The sequence below is a fragment of the Prionailurus viverrinus genome, chromosome D4, assembly GCF_022837055.1.
Source record: "Prionailurus viverrinus isolate Anna chromosome D4, UM_Priviv_1.0, whole genome shotgun sequence".
Classification (NCBI taxonomy): Eukaryota; Metazoa; Chordata; class Mammalia; order Carnivora; family Felidae; genus Prionailurus; species Prionailurus viverrinus.
In genome coordinates, this window is record NC_062573.1 from 94,194,878 (window position 1) to 94,219,904 (window position 25,027).

Sequence of the window (25,027 nt, forward strand, 5' to 3'; positions counted from 1 at the left end):
TCTGGGTCGGGAGACAAAGGAAGCAGGAAGTTCCCTGAGAAAACCAGAATCTAGGGAGGCTCCAGTGGCCACAGCAAGGGAGACAGTTCAAGGCTGACCAAAGGGTGTGATTCAGTTGTTCTAAAATGTTACAAAAACGTAAGCAAATGCAGTTTTTAAAACGACTGATTAAAAATGCGACCATATGTAATTTAACTGTTTTTCCTTCACAAACTACAGAAAAAGTAAACGCATTTGTCAAGCCCAGGTATGGTGGGGGGGAGCGGGGACGGAGCGCCCGGAGATCGGGGGCCCGCCCTCGTCTCCACGCAGCTCTGTGCGCCCCTGGGGCCGAGGCACCAGGCGACCGGCGCGGGGCCAACTCGTCTCCACAACAAGTGCGCGCCGCGGCCAGGCAGGCCCCCGCCCTTCCCTCCCCTCCCCAGGCCCCGGGGCCGAGGCCCCACGTGCTCCCTCACCTGACCGCGACCGGAGCGGGCGTTGGGACCGAGGAGGGCAGCCCGGGACCGCCAGGCCTCGCCCACACGCTCGTCCCGGCGCCGCCCCCGCTCCCGCCCCCGCCCCCTCGTTTCGTTCCCCGGGGTCCTAGGCAGCCGTGCCGGAGAAGGCGCTCGGCTGGCCCGGCCCGCGCGCTCGCCCCCCGGGGCTGCAGTCTCCTGCACGTGTGCGCGCGCGGCCCGCAAGGGCACAGCCCTACGCCGCCGCCCCACCTGCGTTTCCCGGGGCGCGGACCGCGGACTGCGCCCACCCCGCGGCCCGCCCGGCTGGCCCTCCCAGGGGCGATAAGTCCCAGCCCGCGCCCGCAGCCCGCCCCCGGAGCCCGCCCCGCCCGCGCGCGTCCCCGCGGCACTGCGGCGGTTACCAGGACGCTGGCCCTAGGTCGGCGTGCTCTCCGGAGCCAGCCAATGAGAGGACAAATCAATCATTTGAAACACCCAATGGCCAGAGTACTGCAGCGCGAGGGAGGGGTTTTTGATAGGGAGAGCAGAGACCGAGGCTGACCAATGAAGAGCGAACGGCGGTGGGAAGGTGGGCGTTAGGCGGTTGGATTGACGGGAAACACAGCCAGTCAAACCAGGATGTTTGCCAGCCTCGTTCTCGCGGCCCAATACGAGGCTGGCGGAGGCGGGTGCGACGGATACATAAGCGTTGGCGGAGCGTCGGTTGTAGCACTCTGCGCGCCTGTTCTTCGGCTCTTGCGTCCGTCCTTCCGCCCGCGCCGCCGCCGCCGACGCCGCCGCCGCCGCCATGAGGGAGATCGTGCACCTGCAGGCCGGCCAGTGCGGCAACCAGATCGGCGCTAAGGTGGGTAGTGGGGCGCACGGGCCCCGGCACGGGTCTCCCGGGCGGGTGGGCGGGCGGCGGAAAAGATGGCGGCAGCGGGCCGGTGGGCGGACGGCGACCCGCATTGCGGCCCGGCACAGGGTCGGGGCCGGGGCGGCGGCGCTGGCCCCCGGGGACGGATCTGGAGGCGGCAGCGGGGTGGCGGGGGAGGGGAGGGCCGCGCCCATCCGGGGCGGGGCCGACTCCGGGCCCCGCCGGCGTGACTCAGCCTCGGCCCGGCCCGCCGGCGTCTCTCGCAGTTCTGGGAGGTGATCAGTGACGAGCATGGCATCGATCCTACCGGCACTTACCATGGCGATAGCGACCTGCAGTTGGAGCGGATCAACGTGTACTACAACGAGGCCACCGGTGAGACACCACGCCCCTTTCCTAACTCCTTCCTGCCTCCCCCGCGGCTCTTCTCTCGCTGACGTTCTCTTACCCTCCCCCCCCCCCCCCCCCCCCCCGTCCCAGGTGGCAAGTATGTGCCCCGAGCTGTGCTCGTGGACCTGGAACCGGGCACCATGGATTCCGTGCGCTCGGGACCCTTCGGTCAAATCTTCAGGCCAGACAACTTCGTTTTCGGTGAGCCGCGGTAGGGGCTGGGCGGCGGCTCGATAGCCAGGACGGCTCAAAGGTCAAGGGGTGCCCAAGGTCACCGCCGTCGGTACCGCAGAGCTGAGATCCTGATCCACTCTGCCCCCTGAGCAGACGCTAGCGCCCGTGGACACCTTCCTCCTCTCCCTGGAGTCAATCTCCTCGTAAAGCGGCTTTGGGAGGGAGGCCCAGCTGTCCACCCGCAGGGAAGGAGTCAGCAGATGTAATCTTTCTGCTACAAACGTTGAATTGCAGGCAGTGGAAGCTGTGTTTGCAGCTCATCTGTCCTTGAGAATTGGCAGGGGCCGCCTGTGGGAGGGGATGGCTTATTGTTAAGCCATCTTGGCTTGATTCCTAACTTAATTTTTGATCGGGCAGGCTCTTAACCTTCTGGCTTGGGGGTCCATTTGCTCTACCTGCAGGTTGAGTTCACACCATGTTACTTGGGGTTTTTTGGCACGGGTGACCAGTGGGGACCACATGCCCGGCAAAGAGTGACTGGCTGCCTTCTTACAGGTCAGAGTGGTGCCGGGAATAACTGGGCCAAGGGGCACTACACGGAAGGTGCAGAGCTGGTCGACTCGGTCTTGGATGTCGTGAGGAAGGAGGCCGAGAGCTGTGACTGCCTGCAGGGCTTCCAGCTGACCCACTCCCTGGGCGGGGGCACCGGGTCTGGGATGGGTACCCTCCTCATCAGCAAGATCCGGGAGGAGTACCCCGACAGGATCATGAACACGTTCAGTGTGGTGCCCTCGCCCAAGGTGTCGGACACGGTGGTGGAGCCTTACAACGCCACCCTCTCGGTCCATCAGCTCGTAGAGAACACAGACGAAACCTATTGCATTGATAACGAGGCCCTCTATGACATCTGCTTCAGAACCCTAAAACTGACCACTCCTACCTATGGGGACCTCAACCACCTGGTGTCAGCCACCATGAGCGGGGTCACCACCTGCCTGCGCTTTCCCGGCCAGCTCAATGCTGACCTGCGCAAGCTGGCTGTCAACATGGTCCCCTTCCCCCGCCTGCATTTCTTCATGCCCGGCTTCGCCCCACTGACCAGCCGAGGCAGCCAACAGTACCGGGCCCTGACGGTGCCCGAGCTCACCCAGCAGATGTTCGATGCGAAGAACATGATGGCTGCCTGTGACCCCCGCCACGGCCGCTACCTGACCGTGGCCGCAGTGTTCAGGGGTCGCATGTCCATGAAGGAGGTGGACGAGCAGATGCTGAACGTCCAAAACAAGAACAGCAGCTACTTCGTCGAGTGGATCCCCAACAACGTGAAGACCGCCGTCTGTGACATCCCGCCCCGGGGGCTGAAAATGTCCGCCACCTTCATCGGCAACAGCACGGCCATCCAGGAGCTGTTCAAGCGCATCTCGGAGCAGTTCACGGCCATGTTCCGGCGCAAGGCCTTCCTGCACTGGTACACGGGCGAGGGCATGGACGAGATGGAGTTCACCGAGGCCGAGAGCAACATGAACGACCTGGTGTCCGAGTACCAGCAGTACCAGGACGCCACGGCCGAGGAGGAGGGCGAGTTTGAGGAGGAGGCAGAGGAAGAGGTGGCCTAGAGCTGACACCTGGTAAAGCACGCGGAAGCTGTGTGAACTCTTTATTCGCTCACGGTCTGTTCTCTGATAGCCATGTCTCTGTGTGCACTTGCTCTTTTCCTTGTCTTGACGTCACATGCTGTACAGACGCCACCATTAAAGCATTTTCATAGTGTCTGGTCTCGCCTCTCCAGTTCCTTCTGATAGGCTTTGCGGGTGCTGTTGCCAAACGTCATTGCGTAGTTGTCTTGGATGGCTGCAAGGGGGAACACTGCAGCTGAGCCCCAGCCTTGCCCACACCCAGGAAGGGCATTCAGAGGGCTACCCTGGGCACCTGCCTCCTGAAGATGGGCTTGGCCTGTCCACACTGAACCTCTGGAGGACCAGCATGGTCTAGAAGCAGCCAGCCTCTGGCTTTGAGTAAGGGGCTGAGCCCCTTCCACACCAGGGGGGGGATGTGAACCCTGGGATCGTACAGCTGGCTCTGTGCCAGTGGTACAGCGTGGGTAGGGGACCCCAGTCACCCAACTCCTTCCTGGAGCAGCCTGGTCACTCTGCCCTTGTTGAGCAGGCGGGGGGGGGGGGAGGGGGGGGGTTGTCTGTTGTGTACTCACATGGTATAAACCCCATGTAGAAAGGTATCAGGCCCTTGCTGTTATAGATGGTGTTGCTGGGCCAGTGTGTTCTGGGCAGCCTTTCACCCAGGGCACAGATGGGATTTTTGATCAGGAACTGTGGAAACAGGCAGGTGCTGACGTGCTGCCCTCACCAACCAGTAAGTGCGACAGGTAATGGTGGAGGCTGGGCTGGTGATCTGAGAGGTGGCTAATGCTCCCAAGGTCTCTCCTGCCCTACCTTCTCCCCACAATGCTGGGGAGTAGTGAGCCTAGGTCTGGTCAGAAGCGTGAGGGGGAGCAGCCTCTTTGGGCCAGGCAGTCCCCCCTCCCCAGGCCTCTAAGGAAGCCTGCCCTCCACAGCCCCCTCTGGGGAAGCCGGCTGAGCCTTGGCCATGCTCCTGCCTCCCGGGAGGTGTGGACACCACCTTGCGGGCCATGATGGGCATTTGGGAGCAGGCCCAGAGATGACGTCCTCGTACCTGATTCTTGTCAAACTCGTCCATAGCCTGTGTGACACCATCGCAGTAATTCACCCCCATCACCCAGGCAAAGCGAGGGACAAAGCCAGCATAGCCTAGGGGATGGAGTCGTCAGGGTCCTCCCCCAGGTCCCCTCCACCTTTCTCTGGGCATACCCACCTGTCCCCAGGTATGTCAGGGAAGTCTGTTGGGGCTCCTTCCCTAAACGTCAGTTTCCCGTTGGGGCCGGGCGGCAGTGGGTGGGCTGGAGTATCCCACCTTGGGAGAGGCTGGGCTCTAGGAAACCGCTGTCAGGGCAGGCGCATGGGTGGGGGCAGACCCACCGGCAGCCCTCCTCACTTGCTCCCCCTCATCCTGCCTGGGCTCCTTAGAGCCTTGTTGGGGGGGTGGGGCGGGCGGGAGTGTGCTCGCGCCCAGGCCCTGGGCACCCACCTGAGATGGCTTTGCGTTGGATCAGGTTGGGGTGGTCCAGCTGGGGCAGCCTGTGAAACCTGCCCACATCTAATGTCTCCTGCTGGTGGGCTGGGGGTGGGTGTTCATCCCTCCTGCAGTGGTATAGCTGGGATGGGAGGGGGGCAAGTCACTGCCTCAGCCCCACCTGGGTCTGGCAGGGGTGAGGCTTGATCCCAGCTCATCTCCCAGTTACCTGGGCCCGCTCAGGGGCCTCGTGGACAGGGGTGGTGCTCTTCCAGCCTTCCTCACCGTATGCCAGCCGCAGGCCTGGGTGTCCAAAGTCTCTGGAGTCCCCCTTCCTGCCTGGTGGGCACGGAGGGTAAGGGGGGTAGGGCATGAAGCCAGCAGGCCGCAGGACCTGCCTGGATACATTCTCTGCCCCCGACGGCCCCTCCTGGGCATTCACCTCCTGGGGTGGGAACCGGCCCAGGATCTCAAAGTTCTTGTAGGGCTTCAGACCTGTATGGATAGGGTGAGTGTGAGTGGTGGCACCCAGGAGGGTGGGCCCGGGACAGGCAAGACGTGGCGGAGGGCTCACCGGTGTAGTGGGGGGTGTAGGGCTCAGTCAGGTCGCGGCAGGGGATCAAAGGTGGCTTGGACTTGCTGAAGTCCTCGATGAACTTGGGCTTGGATATGGGGGACAACACCGAGCAGGGGCTCTTCCTCACGCTGGGGTCTGTGAGCAGCTGCGCTGTGGTGCGCCCATAGGTGTTCCCCACCTGGTAGCGCAGCTGCGGATAGAAGCCGGCGTAGCTGCGGAGGGGGGAGGAGGAGGGCCAGTGGGCAAGGGCAGGACCCTTGTGACAGGGTGTGGATCCAGCCTGCCGGCCACAGGCAAAGGTACCTGACCTCACAGAATGGGAATCTCAGTAGCAGCTGCTTTCAGAGGCTCTTGAGGCTTGGATGGGCGGCACAGGCCAAGCACTGACAATAGGTCTGCCCCACCGGTGAGACGCAGTCCTGTCACCACCAGACTGCCGTCCACTCTCTACCCAGCCACCCACGAACAAGGAGCTTAAAGATGAGGGAACGGGAAGGGGTGGGGGTGGGGGAGCCTGGGTGGCTCAGTCGGTTAAGCGTCTGACTTCGGTTCGGGTCATGATCTCACGGTTTGTGAGTTCGAGTTTCGCATCGGGCTCTGTGCTGACAGCTCGGAGTCTGGAGCCTGCTTCAGATTCTGTGTCTCCCTCTATCTCTGCCCTTCCCACACTCACACACTCACTCTCTCTCTCTCTCAAAAATAAATAAACATAAAAAAAAAAAAAAAAAGATGAGGGAACGGGGGATTCTGCCCCTTTGAAGCATTTACAGGGATGGTGACAGGTCCCAGAACCGGACTGAGGCACAGCCAGTCTACACAATGTGGTATCCCGGGAAGGCATCACTGACTTTGGCCCCCCGGGAGGCCAGTAGCCAACTGTATGGAGCCAGGATTTGAAAAGCAGGTGGGAGGGCTGCCGGTAGGAGGTTACGGCCGGGCTGAGTGTCCTTGAGAGATAGGAGTAGGCATCGCAGTGCAGGCCCCAAATGGGGGTAGCGGTGGGGCCTGTACGATCAGCCAAGGAAGGCAAATTGTTTTCTTTCAAAAAATTGTCAAAGGTGTGGGGGTGCCTGGGTGGCTCAGTCGGTTGAGCGTCCGACTTCGGCTCGGGTCGTGATCTCACGGTTTGTGGGTTCGAGCCCCACACCTGGCTCTGTGCTGACTGCTCGGCGCCTGGAGCCTGCTTCCAATTTTGTATCTCCCTCACTCTCTACCCCTCCCCTGCTCATGCTCTGTCTCTCAAAAAGAAATAAATGTTTAAAAAGCGTTTTTAAAAACCGTCAAAGTGAATGCAGAATTGCTAGTTTGAGAGATAAGCAGGACTGAGGCAAGAAGGGTAAGAGCCCTCTTCTGTATCACCTGGCCTGATGTTTGCCCAGAACCATTGTGGAAAGTTGGGTCTGACTCCTTTCTGGATTCTTTTCTTTTCTTTTTTCTTTTCTTTTCTTTTCTTTCTCTTCTTCTTTTTAATGTTTGTTTATTTTTGAGACAGCACAAGCAGGGGAGGGGCAGAGAGAGAGGGGGACAGAGGATCTGAAGTGGGCTCTTTGCTGACAGCAGAGAGCCCAATGTGGGGCTTGAACTCACTCAACTGATTGAGGCACCCAGGTGTCCCAGACTTTTTTCTTTCCCGTGGATGTGTGTGTGTGTGTGTGTGTGTGTGTGTGTGTGTGTGTGGGTGTGGGTGTGGGTGTGGGTGTGGGTGTGTACATATATTCCAGAGAGGGCTTACTTTTACTTTAGTTTTTACCTTGGGGGTACCGAGTAAGGCAGCCTGGCAGCCTGGCCGGTCAGTTTACTCCGGATGCTTATGTCTTTCTAACATGCAGCATTCTGTGGAGTGCGCGTCCGGAGCTTATTTGGCCAGCCTCTGCCAGCTGCCGGGCCGTGCCCAGTTTTCTGCTCTTAACAGACCTGTTGGCCATCTGGTAGGGCTCTCAGCACAGTGCTAGAGGGGAGGAGAGGTTTTCGCCCCTGGCAGCCCCGGCCCTACCGCTCCTGCCCCAGGCCTCTCCGGGGCCCTCGAGCCTCGTCCCCACTCCCTGGAGGCCAGCTTCTGTGCCGTCTTCACAGGACGCCTTGAGCCCTTCCCCTGCTGCCCTCCCCCGTCCTCTGCAGACCCCAGACTCCCCCGGGGCTTCAGCACTTACCCGGGGATATAGTGAGGTTCTGGCGTGAAGAGGTTGTGTTTCTGAGTAGCTGTCATCTTGCCTCAATAGCGCCTTTGATGGCTCCAGCCCCTTTCAGTGTCTGACTCCCTTCCCTGAGAGGAGTCCCTGTTGCCTGGAAACCATTGTGAAGAGGCCCGCCATTGTTGGGCCCTACCTCAACCCTGGGAGTGCCCCCATTTTACAGGTGGGACGCCTAGGCCCAGACAAGCAACAGGCTAAGGAGGTGTCACACTGAGGTTCCCTGAGCGCTCGGAATTGGGACAGCTGTCTTGGGCCTGCCAGGAAGTGTGGGGCGGAATGAGGCCTGGACTCTTGCTGCCCCCAGGAGGCCAGCAGCCAGCTGAAAAGTAGCTTCCCCACCCAAGCCCACTCCTGAGACCAGAGGCTCTGGAAGCTTCACAGGCATCGTGGGAAGCCTCGTCCGGGGGTTTCTGAGCTTCAGAGCTGTTGCGACTCTGTCCTGGAGAGCCTTTCCCCTGGAACTGGGCACTGTCTTCCATTCTAAACAATTCCTGATTTGATTTTATTTTGTTGTATAGGAATGACTTTCCAACTATAAAAACAAAGGAAGGTACCAACCAAAGAAGAAATCAGCAGATTCTAGTACCTGTTGAAAAAAAAATACTCAAAGGCAGACTACGAATTGGGAACAAAGATTGCAACAAGTGTTGTGGACAGACATGTACGAGTATAGAAACTTTATAAAACAAAACCAAGAAAAATTAGTGCAATGATAGAAAAATGCCCATGTAATGAACATCTTAAGACCCCAGAGTCTATACACAGACGACTGAACCTGAAATAAACACTGCTGAGGTCTGATGTTGGAAGTCTTTGATGCTCGTTGCCAGCAAGGTCCCAGGCACTGTCCAGACAGCACCTGGAATACATATCACACCCATACAAGACACTACGATCTTTGACGGGGCGCTTCCACTCGTAGGAACCTATCTACTCCGAGGAATGACTGACACTGAGCTGAAGACATCTGTGCTGTGTCACCCATCACAGTAACAGGTGTTACAGGGAGCAATCACTGAACCCAAACGTTCAGTGCTTTGTTAATAAAGCTCCCCCTACAGCCACTGTCAGTTATGCTCTCAGAGAACACCGTACAAGAGAAGGGCCCTGAGCACAGGTCGTGAGCCCCTCACCCTAAGGAAACACATGCTTCCTCAAGCAAGTCTCCATTTGTCCGTCTGTCCCTCCATCTGGAGCACCTCTGGAGGCCAGGCAGGGTCAGTGCTGGATGGGAGGGATCAGGAGAGAAAGAGACTGGGTCTAGGTAGGGTGGGCCTGGAGGATAAGATGTTCCTGACTGGGCCCTGTCTGCACCGATTAGGTCAAGAACAGGGCTGGGGCTGACAGGCTGGTCAGTTGCAGAGGGCACAGCAAGGGCCATGGCGCCCAAGCAGGCTCGCACTCATTTGGGCTTATTGTTCCTTTGCATTTCAGCCTGAGCAGCCCCGTTCATCTGTGACACCTGACAGCCTCTGTGCTCCTAAGCGGAAGACGGGCCCCCACATCTCCGTACTGCCTGGCACCCGCGTAGCCACCAGGCAGCTCCAGTCCCAAGACGGCCTCTACGGTCAGCATGGTTCACCCAGGCCCACCTGCCATTACTTTTCTTTTTTGAGGCTGGGTTGCCAGCAGGAGCCCCTCCTCCTCCAGGGAGTTTCCCTGGATCCCTCCACCCTACCCCCCTACTGCCTCATTCTGGATGGCACTGCACAGCTGGGCATCCCATAGCACCCACCTCTCCTCATCCCTGTGCGGAGGCCTCGGTCCTCCCAGAAGCCCTGCTAAAGTGGACCCGGGCTCTCCAGGGGACCCCCCATTCTATGAGAGGAGAGGGTTGGGATAAGAAGGGAGAAGAGAGGAAATGAGGCCAAGGCAGGAGTCACTGGGGCCGACTAGGGGTCCTCCTGGCCAAGGCTGACACCAGGGTGACCCACCTGGCAGGCCAGGGGAGGGGCCCCTCAGAGGGGCCCACTGGGGCAGTCCCTCCAGGGCTGGGCAGCGTTCCTTCTCCAAGGAGTCCCTGGCAACGGAGGCGGGGGGTGCCCATTGACTGGCCAGTGAGGTCACAGAGCTCTGAGGTGTCCCCGGGGAAGGGAGCAAGACACTTTGAGGATGAATTTTGACCAGAAGGCTGTGAAATTCCTGGCAAATTTTTACATCAATGGAGGCAAACACTGGACCCATGGCCCCCTGAGGCAGAAGACACTTGTGCCATACCAGTAACTTCCCAGGGAGCCGTGGGTGGGCTCGGGTGTTTGTGTGTGTGGGGCAGCCCAAATGCAGTGGCCGTTGGACTGGTTGGACGGTGCTTATCTGTCTCCCTTATAGGCCCAAGGCCTGTGTCTTGTTGCTGGGCCCCCCGCCAGGGGCCGCCTGGGAGGAGATGTGGACCCCTGGAGGGCAGGAGGTCCCACCTGGCCTCGGGATGCAGATGAGTCCCCCCCAGGATCGTCCCCCTATCTGCACCCAGAACCTGAAGGAGCTGTGTGAGTAAGGGTCCTGGCTACCCCCTACCTCCGTCTGGTCTGGGGAGGCGGGCGGGGGGTGGGGGTGGGGGGGAGGCGCCTGCGGAGACTCTAGGCCCAGAGCTTGCTTCCTGCCAGTACTGGAGCGGCGCCCACCCATCGTGACCGACCTGCAGATCCCCGGCCCCACCAAGTACCAGGTGTCCGATGCTTCAATACGCGAGTGCTCCCCACATCCCCACTTCAGCATCGGCCGCAAGCGCTCCACCCGCGGTGCGTGGCCCCTCCCTGCGCCCCTCCACACCGCTCGCCCCCTACCCTGGGAGTGGGGCTCCGTCTACTAGCCTTCCCTCCCCAACCACGCTGCCGCTACTGCAGAGGGCGGTGGCCGCAGGGCGTGGCAGACAGCGTGGTTCCAGAGCGAAAGCCCCTTCACACAGAAAGCCGACTTTAACCAAGAGCAAAAGGTGGAGGGCCGGCAGGACAGGTCCTGTGGGGCGGGCTGGAAGATGGGGGCCTGCGAGGGGCGGAGGCCGGCCTGGGGGCGTGTCGGAGGAGGAGCCTGTGGGGGCGCGGAAGGGGAGGGGGTCTGCGAGGGGCGGGGCTTCTGGGGCGGGGGCTGTGGGCGCGGGCCGGAGGAGGGGTCTGTGGGGCGGGATTGGCTGGTGGGGGCGAGGCCTGTGGAGAGCGGGCTGGAGGAGGGGCCTTTGGGGGCGGGGCTTGTAGGGCGGGCGGGAAGGGGGCCCGAGGGGGCGGGGCCTGTGGGGCGGACGGGAAGGGAGCCCGAGGGGGCGAGGCCTGTGGGGGCGGGTTGGAGGAGAGGCCTGCGGGGGCGGGGCCCGTGGGGGTGCGCGGAAGGGGTCTGGGAGGGGCGGGGCCTATGGGGCGGGGACTGTGGGGGCGGGTTAGAGGAGGGGCCTGCGGGGCGGGAATGGGCTGGTGGGGGCGAGGCCTGTGGAGGGCGGGCTGGAGGAGGGGCCTTTGGGGGCGGGGCTTGTGGGGCAGGCGGGAAGGGGGCCCGAGGGGGCGGGGCCTGTGGGGGAGGGTTGGAGGAGAAGCCTGAGGGGGCGTGGATAGGGGACCTGTGGGAGGGCGGGAGGGGCCTGCAGCAGCCTCTGTCCCCTCAGTGGCCATCGCCCGCGGACTATCAACCACTCAGCCGGCCTGCCTGCCCGGCCTTCAGCTTTGGGTGCCGCCGCCCCGCCTCCAAGACAGTTGAGGCCCGCTCCCGGCCGGGGCTGCTGTGGGCCGGGGGTGCGGGTTACCGTGCCCAGCCCCGGCTCCAGGCCCCTCCTCAGGCCCCGGGGGGCGAGAAGCGCCCAGGCCCCAACACCTACGACATCTCTCCTGGGTGCCGGCTGCAGAGCCACCGCCCGCCCGCCTTCTCCATGAGCCGTTCACCTGCGTTCGCCTCCTGGGTCAGCTCCTGTAAGGAGGCTTCTGATGACAGAGGCCAGGCCCTGGGAGCAGGACGGGGGACTCAGCCTGTGGGGGAGCTGGGAGCTGGCGCCGCAGCTTGGGTGTGGCTCCCGCCTTCTCTCTGCAGCCCACACTCCCGGCCCAGCTGCCTACCATGTGGAGGATTGCTATAACTCGCGCTTCCCCTCAGCACCTGGGGTGGTCATCCAGGGCGTGCGAAGACCCAAGCGCCATGACACAGGACCCTTCTGCACGCTGTAGCCCCTGCTGGGCTCAGCCGGCCGGCCGGTTATCCACGGAACCCTGGTCTCCCCGGGGGGGGGGGGGGGGGGGGGCCCAGCTTGGCCTTCTGACTCTCTGGGCGCCTCTGATGCCCCCTCCTGGCCGGCCCATCCCTCTGTGAGCTGCGGACAGCAAGGAGGGCCCAGCCGGAAGTCCTCACCTGCCCACCCCCTTGCCACACAGAGATGCTGTCGTTCTTTCCAGCTCTGTTGTGTCTTTCGTGAGCTGTCCCACGGATGTGGCCTGCTGCTGACCCGCCACGTTTGGCTTTCCTCAGCCAGGGGTCTCCCTTTGCTTCCCCTTCAGTGCTCTCTTCTCTAGGGTGGGTGGGGTGGCGGCCTGGGACTTCCTGGCGGGGGACGGGGTGGGAGGGAGACCTGTGGGCAGTACAGAACACCCCCATCTAGCTGTGCTACCCGGCAGACTGGTGCAGCTGCCAGCCCACCCGAAGCCTGCCCAGCCACCAGGGAGGACCCAGGGGACCAGCTTGCCAGGGCCTGGCTCTACATCCTTCAGCTCCTGACCAAAGACCCTATGAACTTGCCTGGGGCTGTGCAGGCCACGCCACAGCCAACAGACTTCCTGGGCCTTCACTTGTTAGGGCCCTGCGCTTGCCCGCGGCAGCAACCTGCCCTTCGACCCAGGGGTTGCCGCCAGGAGTGCCTCCCTCCGAGGGCCTCACTGCGCTGGTGGTGACTGCACCAATTCCTCCAGGGATTCCCCCCTATGCCACCCAAGTCCTGGGCCAGAGCTTGACCCCTTCAAAAAGGCACTGCAACAGCTGCTCCTGTGGTGTGGACATCGCCCCATTCTGCAGGGGGGCCAAGGCCCAGGGGGTCTGAATGCGGCCCACCTGTGACCTCTTCTAGGGCTTGAGTGCCAGCACCCCTGGGAATCGGAGCAGTGGGACTGCAGATGGCCGTCCTGGGGCCCTGGGCTGACCAGCTCAGGCAGCAGGCAACAGAGACAGAGCTGTGAGGGCCCTGGTCTTGGGAACTTGGCTCAGGGGGCTCTGCTTGCTGCTGCACCACTGGCAACCCCTAGTCTCAAAGTCAGAAGTGGGACTAGCGGGAAGGATGGAGCAATCCCCTGTAGCTGGGCTGAGGAGGGAGGGCTTCCTGGAGGAAGCAGTAGAGGAATTGACTTTTAAAGATGATCAAGGGGCACCTGGGTGGCTCAGTCGGTTGGGCGTCCGACTTCATCTCAGGTCATGATCCTGCGGGTTCATGGGTTCGAGCCCCACATCGGGCTCTGTGCTGACAACTCAGAGCCTGGAGCCTGTTTCAGATTCTGTGTCTCCCTCTCTCTGCCCCTACCCGGCTCACGCTCTGTCTGTCTCAAAAATAAACGTTAAAAAGAAAAATCAAGAGTTTGCTGGGCAATGTGAGGGAATTTCTAGCAGGATAAACCTCAGAAGCCAAGGCACACAAAAAGGGAGAGGGTGTGATGTTTGGCGTGGCCAAGCTTGGGAGCATACAGGGCTGTTCGGATGAACGGAGGTGAACTGATGAGGTGAGAGCCTGCAGAGGGCTGACTGCTGGGTCCAGGGGCTTGCACACCTAGCAAGGAGGAGCCGAGGGAGGGTGTAGACCAGGCAGTGGCCACTGACTTCGTGTGAGCTTCTTGCGCTGCAAGGGACAAGGGACACCATGACAGCTGAAACTTGAATTCGCGGTCAGGATGGACACCTCAGCCTGAGGGCCCACCACCTTGGGTGAACTTGGGGTTAGATGCTCATGGTGATGAGTATAGCCATCCTTGGTCATGACACCACTTTGCCCCCAGGTCTCTTCCTAGGTCTCTGTTAGGCACCTCTGGAGGCACACTTAGATTTCAGTCGCATTTGCAACAACCCTGTGCTGTGAACTTCATCCCTGTCCCGGTTTGACAAGGAGGGAGCCAAGTTCCAGGGAGAGAGAGGGTCGAGCACCTGGTGAGGCCCAGGGACAGGGCGCTTCCGGGGCCGAATGCTCCTTTCCTTGAAGCAAAACTATTTTCACAGTCAAAAGGCTGCTGTGAGGTCAACAGCAGGATTGCTCATGGTTATAAACATAAAATATACTGGTTAAAATGTCACTGCTGAAATTCGTAAAGCAGGCCAACCCCGCCGGCAGCACCCCTTCTCCGGTGTCCGGCCCCCTTCCCCGGTTCCCCCACCCTCAAGTGCCCCGCAGCACCCCGCTGTGCCCCCAGAGGAGGATGAGGTCAGACGCAGCACACGCCACGAGGTCCGGCCGCAAAAGAGCGGCGGGCTGGTGCCTCGGGGTTGGGGTGGGGCTCAGGTGGGCGGGATTCCCGTCGACAGCCCGCGCCGCGCCGGAGCACAGCTTCCGCTCACGTCCTCTGAGCTTGGAGCCGGGCGCGACGCCGCTCCCAGGAACCTCTGCGTGGCGATCGCAGTGTTTCCCGGGGACCGGTCGGTCGGCGGACCCGGCCTCGCAGGGCGGAAGTGGGCGGCTGCGGTGCCCGCGGAGCCGCGCTGCGGGCGGGACCTGGCCGAGCTGGAGGGCGCCGGGGAGCGGAGCTCGGGCGGTCCCCGAGGCCCGAGCGAGCGGACTTCGGGGGGACCTGCGGCGACCGCGCCGGCGTCAGGGGAGCGCGGCGGGGATGGGGCGCCGAGCCGGGCGGGCGCCGGGGCCTCGGCCATGTTCGCGGGGCTGCAGGACCTGGGCGTGGCCAACGGCGAAGACCTGAAGGAGACGCTGACCAACTGTACGGAGCCGCTCAAGGCCATCGAGCAGTTCCAGGTGGGCCCCGGTGGGGAGGCCGGCGATCTGGGCGTGAGTCCTGCCGGAGGCGCGGGGGCGCGGGGGAAGTGGGCAGCTGTCCGTTCCGCGGATGGAGGAAGCGGGTGCCCTGAGCTGGTTCCCCGCTGATGGACATCTGGTTGGGTACCGGGGTTTGCCGTTATGTATATATATACCCTGGTTTGCAACCAGGGCTGCTGGGAGGCATCCTTGCCTTCTTAGGTACTCAGGGCATCTGGGGTGCTGGCCAGGTGTAGCAGCGACCCAAAGTTTCTGTTGTCGCCTCCCCATGAGCCCAGCCCCAATAAGTAAAATCGACCCCCCCACCCCCCGGCCTCTGTCTCCTCAGACAGAGAATGGCGTGCTGCTGCCCTCCCTGCAGTCGGCCTTGCCTTTCTTGGACCTGCATGGGACACCTCGGCTGGAGTTCCACCAGTCGGTGTTTGACGAGCTTCGGGACAAACTGCTGGAGCGGGTGTCCGCCATTGCCTCAGAGGGGAAGGCTGAGGAAAGGTAGGTGGGCAGGTGACATGTGCAGGCCCCTTCCCAGCCTTGGAACGGACTCAGCAGCACTTAGCGTTCCCTTGGCTACACACCCCCGCTCGAAAAGGGGGCCTTTACTCGAGTGCCCCGCCCGTGGAAACCTATACCCTTATCTGTCATCTGTTTGGGGATAGACAGCTGCTTCAGACTGGGTCCTGTGCTGCTCCTTTAGTCACACGAGCCTTTCCAGGTACAAGAAACTGGAAGATCTTCTAGAAAAGAGCTTTTCTCTGGTGAAGATGCCGTCCCTGCAGCCAGTGGTGATGTGTGTCATGAAACATTTGCCCAAGGTAAAAACCGTGGGCCCACATGCTCAGGGCACTCTCTGCACGAGCCCTTACTTGGGGACACCGCGCATGTGCTTCGTCAAGCTGGCACCTTAGCTCTGGGGGGATCTCGTGAGCTGCCTGCCCAAACCCCGAGCAGCCCTGGGGCATGTTCTCTGTGCTGGCTTTTCCCTGACAAGCCACACGGAGACTGATGCCTGGTGTGTGAATTGGGTTGTGGGGCCCATGGCGACTCGGCAAGAACTGTCTGTGTTCAGCTTGGCTGCTTACATCTGCTGGGGCCTGGGGTCCAGTCACAGGCACCCCTGTTGGTGGGTCTGGGTTGAGGTGGTTTCTGCTGGGGGAGCTGAGGCCTCCTGACCCGTCTTGAGGGAGGTCCCTGGGGCACAGGTGTGGCTCACGGGTGGCCGATATGGTCCTGTAGGTTCCGGAGAAGAAGCTGAAGCTGGTGATGGCTGACAAGGAGCTGTACCGGGCCTGTGCTGTGGAGGTGAAGCGGCAGATCTGGCAGGACAACCAGGCACTGTTTGGCGACGAAGTTTCTCCGCTGCTGAAGCAGTACATCCTGGAGAAGGAGAGTGCGCTTTTCAGCACCGAGCTCTCCGTCCTGCACAACTTCTTCAGCCCTTCCCCGAAGACGAGGCGCCAGGGCGAGGTGGGGCACGGGGCCCCCTGACCACCCTCTTTCCCACTCCCGTGCACATTTCAGTCGTTCTGCTCCTGGGAGGGGTGGGCTTGTATGTGTGGTTGGGGGTCTTTGTGATGTGGCGCCTAACGTGGACCTCTCTGGTTTTATGTCCTTGGCGCTCTGTGAGTCGGCAGGCCTTTCGGGTTAAGTTCATTGTGTCGTCCTTTGGCTCTGGGGAATTTTCTTTTTTTTAAAAGATTTTATTTTTAATAATTTTTATTTGTTTTTTGTTGTTGTTGTTGTTGTTTTTTGAGAGGGAGAGAGAGCATGAGTGGGGGAGGGACGGAGAGAGAGGGAGACACAGAATGTGAAGCCGAAGCAGGTTCTAGGCTCTGAGCTGTCAGCATAGAGCCCGATACGGCACTCAAACCCGCAAACCGTGTGATAATGACCGGAGTCAAAGTTGGACACTTAACCGACTGACCCACCCAGGCACCCCTAAAGGTTTTATTTTTCAGTTGTCCCTGCACCTAATGTGGGGCTCGAACACACAACTCTAAGATCAAGAGTCCCGTGCTCTTCCACCTGAGCCAGCCAGGCGCCCGTCTTTTCTTTCTACGTCGGATTCGTTCCTCACTCTGACAAGCGAATGTTTCTTGAGTTCTGATTTCCTGCCATAAGTGCCTGCACCCTTCGGTGACTCTGGGGGTCAGGCTGTTTGCTGGGGGCACTTGCAGTTTGTAAGGGAGCAGATGCTCCACGGTAAATGTCACATGTTGGGCACCCAGAGGAGTGGAGGGTCGAGGCATGAGGTCACAGAGCAAGGCAAGGCAGAGCCGGGCAGCTTGGGTTCTGGGGGTGAGGAAGAGGAGCCAGGCTGGGCTGTGAGCACAGGCTCTGAAGGGGAGCAGGCTGGCTGTGTGGGAAGACAAGGCTGATGTGGCTGGAACCGAGAGCAAGCAGGTGAGCGTGTGTGTGGCGGGGGCGGTGTGGCGGGGGGCGGTGGCTGGAGGCCACCATGGACACTTTGGCTTTTCCCAGTGAGTTGGGGGGCCACTGCAATTGCCTGATGTGCTCCAGCATGATGGCTTAACGGCGGAGGCCACCAGGCCCGGGTCGAGTGGTGCGGGGGCGTCTTGCTGGTTCTTTGTTCAGCTTTCTCGCCTGGGGTTGTGTGGTTGAAGTGGGATCTGACCTAACGCTTTCTCCCCAAATCCGGCCAGTGGTTGTGGTGATACTTCCTGCCTGTGGTCTGTTGCTGCTCTTGTCGGCCTGGGTCCTTCCCACCTGTGCGGCCTTCACCACTGCGGGGGCGGGGGTTGTAGCAGGTGTGTGTGGTGCCCACGGTCCTCAGGGTGTGGGTCGGCCACTAGGGCCACAGCTCCATGCCCAGCGGCCTGCGCCTTGCCTCCCGTTCGCGGCGAGGTGGGCCTGGGCTGTGGTCAGGGCAGGCACGTGTCCGCCCTGGTCCACACCGGAGCTGCCCGCGTGCTGAGATGTGGGTTGTGCTCCGGGTCCGCTCTGTGCGTCAGGGTTCCTGAGGCCTGCCAGAGAGGCCTTGCTGGGGGCCCTCGAGGTTGCCTGGCGGGCGCTCACTGCTTCTGTCCCTGCTCCCCCCTGCACGCACTGTGTACAGCCTGGTGGCTTTTGGGGCGCTGTGGCGTCTCTTACCCCAGCTCGTCCTGTCTGCTTCCCACCATCAGAGCAAGAGGCCTGCCTCCTGCTCACGGTCGCGCGGTGAGCCGTGCTCCCTCCCGCTGGTGGAGGCTGCTGGAGACTTCCACGCGGGGTGCGGGCTGCAGAGGCGGGTGGTCCCTGCCGAGGAAGGGGTACAGGTGCTCGACATGGGAGGACGCAGGGAGCAAGGCAGCCCTGGCGGGGCTACAGTGGCCAGCGTCTCTCAGCGCTGCCCCAGTGTCCCGTGCCAGCTGATGGGCAGCCCTGGAGGCTGGGGTCCTAGGCCGATGGGCTCTCAGGGTCTGTGGGATCCAGGGTGGCCACCACCTGACACAGAGCTGGCGTCTTGTGACAGAGGAGACTCTGGGTACGGCCCGCACAGGAAGGAGTAGAGTCGGGCTGGGGCGGTCCTGCCCCCGCGGCCGTCGTGACCCCGAGGCGCGGGTCTCCTCCCCCAGGTGGTGCAGAAGCTGACGCAGATGGTGGGGAAGAACGTGAAGCTGTACGACATGGTGCTGCAGTTCCTGCGGACCCTCTTCCTGCGGACCCGGAACGTGCACTACTGCACGCTGCGGGCCGAGCTGCTCATGTCCCTGCACGAGCTGGACGTCGGGGACATCTGCTCCGTGGACCCCTGCCATAAGGTGGAGGCCCGCGCCCGCCCCGCCCCCTCCCTCCCTCCGGCTCCTCTCCCTCCCTCCGGCTCCTCCCCTTCCCTCCGGCTCCTCCCCTTCAGGGCTCTGGCCGCCCACCCACCCGGCCACGAGCCGTGTGCCAGCCCCCACACCCCCTCTGCCGCCCAGGCTTAGGGGCACCTGAGTCAGAGCCACCGGCCCCGCGTCTGCCGTATTCGCCTGCTGTTTATTCCCCTGCCGTAGCCTTCTCTGGTCTTTCCTGGGCCACTGTCCCTCCCCTGCTCCAGAGCCCTCAGGGGCCACTTGTGTGCTCCAGGGATGGGGCTTTCTGTGCCGCTGTTGTCTCCCGCACGGATGCTGTGCAGCCCCAGACAGCGTTAGGTCCGGGGGGCTGTGCGGCATCAGGGTCCCGCAGTGGGGGCTGCCAGGGAGACCCCCTTGAGAACAGAGCACAAATACTGCCTGCTCCGAGCACCACCTGGCCTGCTGGGGATGTGGGACCTCAGGCCTGGGTGCCTTTGCACCGTACAGGGCCCGGACCACGAGAGGCTGCGGGTCCTGTTGCCGACGTGAGGCTCGGGGTGGTGGCTGCAGCTGAGCGGTGACCACGGGAGCCGTCTGGAGGCCGCGGTCTCTGACCGTGTCCCGGCTGTGCTTCCTCCCCACAGTTTACCTGGTGCCTGGATGCCTGCATTCGTGAGCGGTTTGTGGACAGCAAGAGAGCCCGAGAGCTGCAGGGGTTTCTTGACGGCGTGAAGAAGGGGCAGGAGCAAGTCCTAGGGTAAGGGTCGGCCTTGTGCCGGTGCCCCAGCCCCCAGGGTCCTGTCCACAGGTGTCCGGATGAGCAGGCCGTGTCTGCAGCTGCTTCCGGTGTGGTTTAGAGCTGCCTTGGCGTGAGACCTGGCTGCTGGGGCCGAGGCTATCAGAGTTTCGGTGAGCCGGGGCCTGACTGCGACCGGGGTGGGTGGTCAGCGCCGTCCCGGGGCCGCTGCGCTGGCGGGACCGGCTCTGTCCAGCTCTCTTTTGCAGCTCTTTCTCTCTGTGACCATCTCTGTGGGGCCCTCGTGAGCTTACGGCATCAGGGGCAGGTCCTCAGAACCAAAACGGGGGCTTAATTTTTTAAAAAACTTTTAAAGCCTTTCAGTATTTTGAGCAAGTTAAGGATAAGTTCCGAACATCAAGTTTTTGTGCCGAAGAAGCACAGGGCGGGCGGGTGGGTGGGCTTGCTCTGTGCGGAGGGGCCTTCCCCCCAGGACAGCGGCCAGGGCAGCCCGCCCGTGGCCGCGCCATGTTGACGCAGTGTGCTCATCCTCACAGGGACCTGTCCATGATCCTGTGTGACCCCTTTGCCATCAACACCCTGTCGCTGAGCACCGTCAGGCACCTGCAGGAGCTGGTCGGCCAGGAGACCCTGCCTAGGGTGAGCGCGGCGGCTGGCTGCACGCTGCCTTCTGGGTGGGTGTGTGGCCAGGCCCGTGCCGGCCGAATGACAGCACTCCCGATGGGCGGTGGGTGCCGTGGGGGCTGCGGGGGAAGCCGAGGCGTTTGGCCGTGGCACAGGGACCCTGCCAGGCAACGAGTGATTTCAGTGGAGGGGAGCCTTGGGTGAGCACGTGCTGAGGCCTTCGTTTTCCCACAGGACAGTCCCGATCTCCTGCTGCTGCTCAGGCTGCTGGCGCTGGGCCAGGGGGCATGGGACATGATTGACAGCCAGGTCTTCAAGGAGCCCAAGATGGTAACGGGACGAGGGTGGGATGGTTCCCACCGCTTCCTCGAGAGGGTCTGTGGAGATCAGCAGGGCGGGGTCTCGGGAGGTGGGAAGGAGGGACAGGCTGAAGTCGAAAAAGGTAGATGCAGGGAGGCGGGCGAGGGGCGGGGTCCCTGCAGGACAAAGGTGGGGCTGACCCCGACCGCTCCTGGGTCTTCTCTGGCGTAGGAGGTGGAGCTCATCACCAGGTTCCTGCCCATGCTCATGTCCTTCGTGGTCGACGACCATACCTTCAACGTGGACCAGAAGCTGCCGGCTGAGGAGAAAGCCCCGGTTACGTACCCGAACACGCTCCCGGAGAGTTTCACCAAGTATGGGCCCCACGGTCACGGGTGGGCGTGCCGCGCCCCCGCCCCCCAGCTCCCCACGGCTGTGCGGAGGGCATCGCCCAGGGGTGACCTGTCCTTGCCGGGCTCAGGTTCCTGCAGGAGCACCGCATGGCCTGCGAGGTGGGGCTGTACTATGTGCTGCACATCACCAAGCAGAGGAACAAGAACGCACTCCTGCGCCTGCTGCCGGGGCTGGGTGAGTGCGGGCAGGCCCCGTGCCGGGCCCCGGGCTCCTGCCCTGTCCCAGCTCTGAGGGGCTGGCTCGGCGCACTTCTCCGTCTTTGTCTTCTGGAGGTGGTTTTGGTGCGGGGGTAGTTTGGTAGTTTCTCAGTTTGGTAGTTTCGCGGACACCCTTCGCCATTGTCACCGTTTGTGAAAGCATCTTTTTGGCTGTGGTGGAAAAGCTACCATGATTTGCTCCTAACTGGCGAGGGAGGTGGAGCCCCTCGAGGCCTCAGACGATTGAGAGAGCTCACCCCCCACGGTCTCTGGCTATGTGGGGCCAGGGGGCCGGTTGCTTCGTGGTGGGGCCCGAGTGGACCCCTTCAAGAGTAAGCTGCAGGTGGAGGCAAGGAGAAGGGTGTTGGGGAGCACCTGGCCTTCCCATGCTTGCCCAGACCCAGGGGCCTCTGCTGGCTCAGCTCGTGTCTGGGGTGTTGAGGCTGCTTCATAAGGATCCTGCACGTTCCCGGCCAAGTGCATTTCTGGGTCACTGACGCGTCTGAGGGTGGTGCCCGTGTTACGTTTCCCGTGTTTTCTTTAGGAAGGAAGCTATTTGTGCGTCTTACTTCGTATCTAGTTTCCATGTACGTGAACAGCACGAACTTATTTTCTTCTCGCTCTGGAGGCCGGAAGGGTGAAGCGAGTGTCCCGGGGCTACAGGCAAGGTGTGGGCGAGGCTGGCTCCTTCTGGAGGCTCTGGGGAGAATCTGTCTCCTGGTCTCCTCCAGCTTCTAGGAGCCGCCCGCATCCCGGCTCCTGACTTTGTCTCGCGGTTCACCCTTCCGGCTCCTCCCGCCCGCACATCCCTCTGAGTCTGGCCCCCTGCCTCCCGCCTCCCTGTGATGCTGTCGGGCCCACCTGGGTCATGCGGTGTCGTCTCCTGTCGTAGGGCTTCTTTCCACATGAGGTAGCATGTCCACATGTAGACGTGTCACAGGGCCACAAGGGCTGGAGCCTGGAGACTTCCGAGGGTGCCGTTTGGGTTTGTCTCATCGTTCCAGTTCGTTTCGGTACCTTTGTTTCTTTCTCGCGCCTAACGGTGTCAGCTAGGAGCGGGCTGTCCTGCCGGCGTCAGGGGCATCCGGTGAGGGAGTGCCCCTCCCTCCCTGCCTCCGACACCGCGTCGGTGTCTCCCAGCCACGTGCTGCTGCCCAGGGTGCTGGGACTCAGACCTTTCCTTGTGCTCAGGATGGGTACGCTGTCCCCTTCTGTCGTTGCCGGGTGCTAGTAAGATCAGATGTCAGTTTTAAAAATTCCTTTCTGTTTATTTTTTAGCTTTTTATCGTGGGGGTTTTTGATGACGTTACAAGCAAAGAGCACAGCGTGGTGAAGCCCAGTGCCTCTCACCTGCTGCGTGGGGGTCCGCGTGCGCCGCTCGTCCCCCGGATGATGGTCTGGACGTAAACCCACGGAGGACTTGACAGGTGTCTCTACAAAAGAATGGTGCTGTGGTCGCATCTGGGTCCAGGGCCCAACGGTGGCCACGGATCTCTCGTTGTCACGTGACATTTGATGTGGGTGGTTAGTTCAAGTCAGGGCTCCAACTAGCGTCTCCCCTCCACGCTCGTGTCCCCTTGCTGCCTTTCGTGTTTCTCCTTGTCTGGAGGGTTCTGTGGGAAGGGTTGGAACCAGGGCATTTGTTTCCCATTAGGGACTTTGCTGGCAGTGTTCCCTGGGGTGGCGACCGTGCCCTTGCCTGAGTGTCCTGTAAAGTGCCCCCGGCCGTGAGGTCAGCGGGGGCTCTGGTCACATGTGGTGGGGGCACAGCCCGGCTGCATCTGATGGTGCCCAGGCCTCCCCGTGGCATTCAGTGGCGCCTGGGGCTCAGATAGTGCCATGGTCACAGCTCCCTGTCAGCACTTCTCTAGTGGCTGCTGTGGCACTTGTGTCCCCATGTGTGCCCCCCCCTCCCCGTGACCTGCTGCCCTCCAGCTGGGTCGTCGGCCTTGTTTGCTGTGCACTCTGTCTCTGGTCATCAGTGAGATACGTTGGTAGTTACCTTTGCTGATTATTTTAGTTGGTTTTTTTTTTTTTAATTTTTTTTGATTAAATTAGTTTTTGGAGTCTGTGCCTTCAAAAAATGAAAATCTTTCCTTTTGTTGTCATTCTTCTAGAACCACGTAGCTCGCAGTCTGGTAGAACTCGGGGGCCGGTGCCGTGGCACTTTCCTGTTTCTTTTCTAGTTCCAGTCTGTTCAGTTTCTCCCTCTTCTCGAGTCCACTTAGTCCAAAGTCCCTTGACCATGGGGCAGAACCACCGGCAGCAGGCTCCCGTGCCCTCCCCACCCCGACCCTCACCCCCACAGCCCTGCTTCTCTGCCTCCGTGGGGGCGGCTGGCCGCCCCTGCCTCCTCGTGGTGCAGGCCCCGGTTCTGGCTGCAGGAAAACCGGGCACCCCGTCCTCAGGGGGCGCTGCTGCTCCGTGGCCTCCCCGTTGGCCCATCCAGGGGCGGGGGGCGGCGGGCTGAGCGGGGCTGACACCTGTGTTTGCAGTGGAGACCTTTGGCGACCTGGCGTTTGGGGACATCTTCCTGCACCTGCTCATGGGGAACTTGGCGCTGCTGGCCGACGAGTTTGCCCTGGAGGACTTCTGCAGGAGCCTCTTCGATGGCTTCCTCCTCACGGCCTCACCCAGGTGCCTGCACCCTGCGGGGCTCCGGGCGCTCTTGTGGCGCCTCTGGGCGGGCGGGGGCGGGGGCTGGGGGGGGGGTGTCAGGGGGGAGGGGGTCGGTTCTGGGCTCCGCCCACCCGCCGCGCTGCTGTGGCCTCTTCCAGGAAGGAGAACGTGCAGCGCCACGTGCTGCGGCTCCTCATCCACCTGCACCACCGGGTGGCCCCGTCCAGGCTGGACGCCCTGCGGAAGGCGCTGGAGCCCACGGGCCAGGTGGGTGCCCTGCCCGCGGCCTGTGCCGCCCGCCCCGCCCCCATGCGGCCCTGGCGGGGAGGGGCTGCCCCGAACCACGCACTTTCCCCCCTGCAGAGCGGAGAGGCCGTGAAGGAACTTTACTCTCAGCTCGGTGAGCGGCTGGAGCAGCTGGAGCACCGGAAGCCCAGCCCGGCCCAGGCCGCGGAGACTCCGGCCCTGGAGTTGCCCCTCCCCGCCGTGTCCACTCCGGCTGGGCTCTGAGCCTTCACCTGGGGCTGATGGGACTGGGCAGGGCCCCCGGTGGGGCCGTGGCCGGCCCGGAGGAGCTCCCCTGCCATTGCAAGCACGGGACCCCGTCTCTCCTGGGCGTGGGCAGGCCACTAGGGGGGCTGGGGCTGGCTGAGCGGAGCACCCCCCACCCTGGGACCTCCTGCACGTGGGGCCCCCTTCTGCGCCTCCGCCTCCCCACGAACTGGGTCCTGGGAGGTGTGTGTTGTCCACGGGAACGGGATCGTGTTTTCGCTCCTCGTGGGTCCCCGTCTGGTTCTGTGGAGCACAGCTCTGGGTCTGCTCTGCCCCTCCTGGCCGCTTGAACGCATTCCAGGCCGTGGGAGGGGAGGCAGATTGGCAGTAGTTGGAATTAGGAAAAAGCCACCTGTTTTCCATGGGGCGAGGGTGGGAGGGGGACACGTGCGGAGCCAAGGGGGAGGGGTGGGCCCAGCCTTGTTGGCACAGACGGGCAGAATCATGCAGTGTGCTGAGTCCGGTCATCTGCAGAACGAACCTGGCTTCCGAGGAGCGTCTGAGTGTTTCACCTGGGACCGGCTGGCTGACCCAGAGCCCCACAGGCAGGAAGTTGCTCCCCCACTGGCCAGCAGCGCCCCATGTAGCAGGTGTGGCTGAGGAAAGCCCAGGCCACCGACTGGCTGCCTCAGTTTACCCTTGGAGGGGTGTGCTCCCTCTTACTCAGTTGCACCCGCACTTGGCCAAGTGAGGGACTGTTGCACAGTGAGACTTTGACTTATGTAAATAAAAGGTGTTTGGGTAAATCCAGTGGGTGCACTGTTTATGGGCACGCCTGAGGGGTGGGCGTAGTCTAAGTAGGCAGGTATCTTCTTAAGGACATTTCTGCTTTGGGGGCCAGGGTCTGGATGCTTGGCCCTGCCCCTGGGAGCAGGGGGGAGACGTCTGTGGGTGCACATGCTGAGGGGTAGTCCCTTTCCATTTTTTCCTTAGGAAGCAGAGATTCAGGCAGGACCCCACCCCCACCCCCCTATGCTGGGATCGTGGGGTGTGGGGAGGGCCTGGACAGTGTCCTCCCCCTCCCCCCCACTGGTCCCAGGAAGGCCGAGAGTACTGCCAGGCCACGTGGTGGGTAGGGGGCCCAAGGCCGCACGCACCT

At 62.1% G+C, this 25,027-nt stretch overlaps 4 protein-coding genes across 5 annotated transcripts; 3 read left to right on the forward strand and 1 right to left on the reverse strand.

The window, feature by feature from the left end:
- Positions 1–1,146: 1,146 nt before the first annotated feature.
- Positions 1,147–3,651, forward strand: TUBB4B (tubulin beta 4B class IVb). Its single transcript, XM_047829116.1, has 4 exons — positions 1,147–1,305; positions 1,584–1,692; positions 1,798–1,908; positions 2,437–3,651. Exons 1-4 carry the CDS (start codon positions 1,249–1,251, stop codon positions 3,495–3,497), a joined length of 1,338 nt encoding a protein of 445 aa, XP_047685072.1. The 5' UTR covers positions 1,147–1,248; the 3' UTR covers positions 3,498–3,651.
- FAM166A (family with sequence similarity 166 member A) lies at positions 3,522–9,757 on the reverse strand. Of its 2 annotated transcripts, XM_047829119.1 has the most exons (9): positions 9,494–9,757; positions 8,534–8,617; positions 7,717–7,849; positions 5,564–5,778; positions 5,219–5,484; positions 5,005–5,131; positions 4,573–4,667; positions 4,091–4,208; positions 3,522–3,732 (listed from the first exon to the last, which is right to left on the reverse strand). In XM_047829119.1, exons 3-9 carry the CDS (start codon positions 7,770–7,772, stop codon positions 3,644–3,646), a joined length of 966 nt encoding a protein of 321 aa, XP_047685075.1. In that variant the 5' UTR covers positions 7,773–7,849; positions 8,534–8,617; positions 9,494–9,757; the 3' UTR covers positions 3,522–3,643. The 2 variants fall into 2 exon arrangements, with proteins under 2 accessions (XP_047685075.1, XP_047685074.1); XM_047829118.1 differs by having other exon boundaries at positions 7,717–8,617.
- A 113-nt stretch (positions 9,758–9,870) lies between these two features.
- STPG3 (sperm-tail PG-rich repeat containing 3) lies at positions 9,871–12,121 on the forward strand. The gene is made up of 6 exons (XM_047829120.1): positions 9,871–9,977; positions 10,087–10,244; positions 10,362–10,496; positions 10,602–10,690; positions 11,351–11,651; positions 11,770–12,121. Exons 1-6 carry the CDS (start codon positions 9,871–9,873, stop codon positions 11,901–11,903), a joined length of 924 nt encoding a protein of 307 aa, XP_047685076.1. The 3' UTR covers positions 11,904–12,121.
- Positions 12,122–14,343: 2,222 nt separating this feature from the next.
- On the forward strand, positions 14,344–24,674 carry NELFB (negative elongation factor complex member B). Its single transcript, XM_047831047.1, has 13 exons — positions 14,344–14,671; positions 15,021–15,184; positions 15,405–15,504; positions 15,926–16,156; positions 18,265–18,450; positions 19,110–19,222; positions 19,759–19,861; positions 20,081–20,176; positions 20,378–20,520; positions 20,628–20,734; positions 23,253–23,394; positions 23,535–23,643; positions 23,740–24,674. The coding sequence occupies exons 1-13, from the start codon at positions 14,570–14,572 to the stop codon at positions 23,884–23,886; spliced, it is 1,743 nt and encodes a 580-aa protein (XP_047687003.1). The 5' UTR covers positions 14,344–14,569; the 3' UTR covers positions 23,887–24,674.
- Positions 24,675–25,027: the final 353 nt, after the last annotated feature.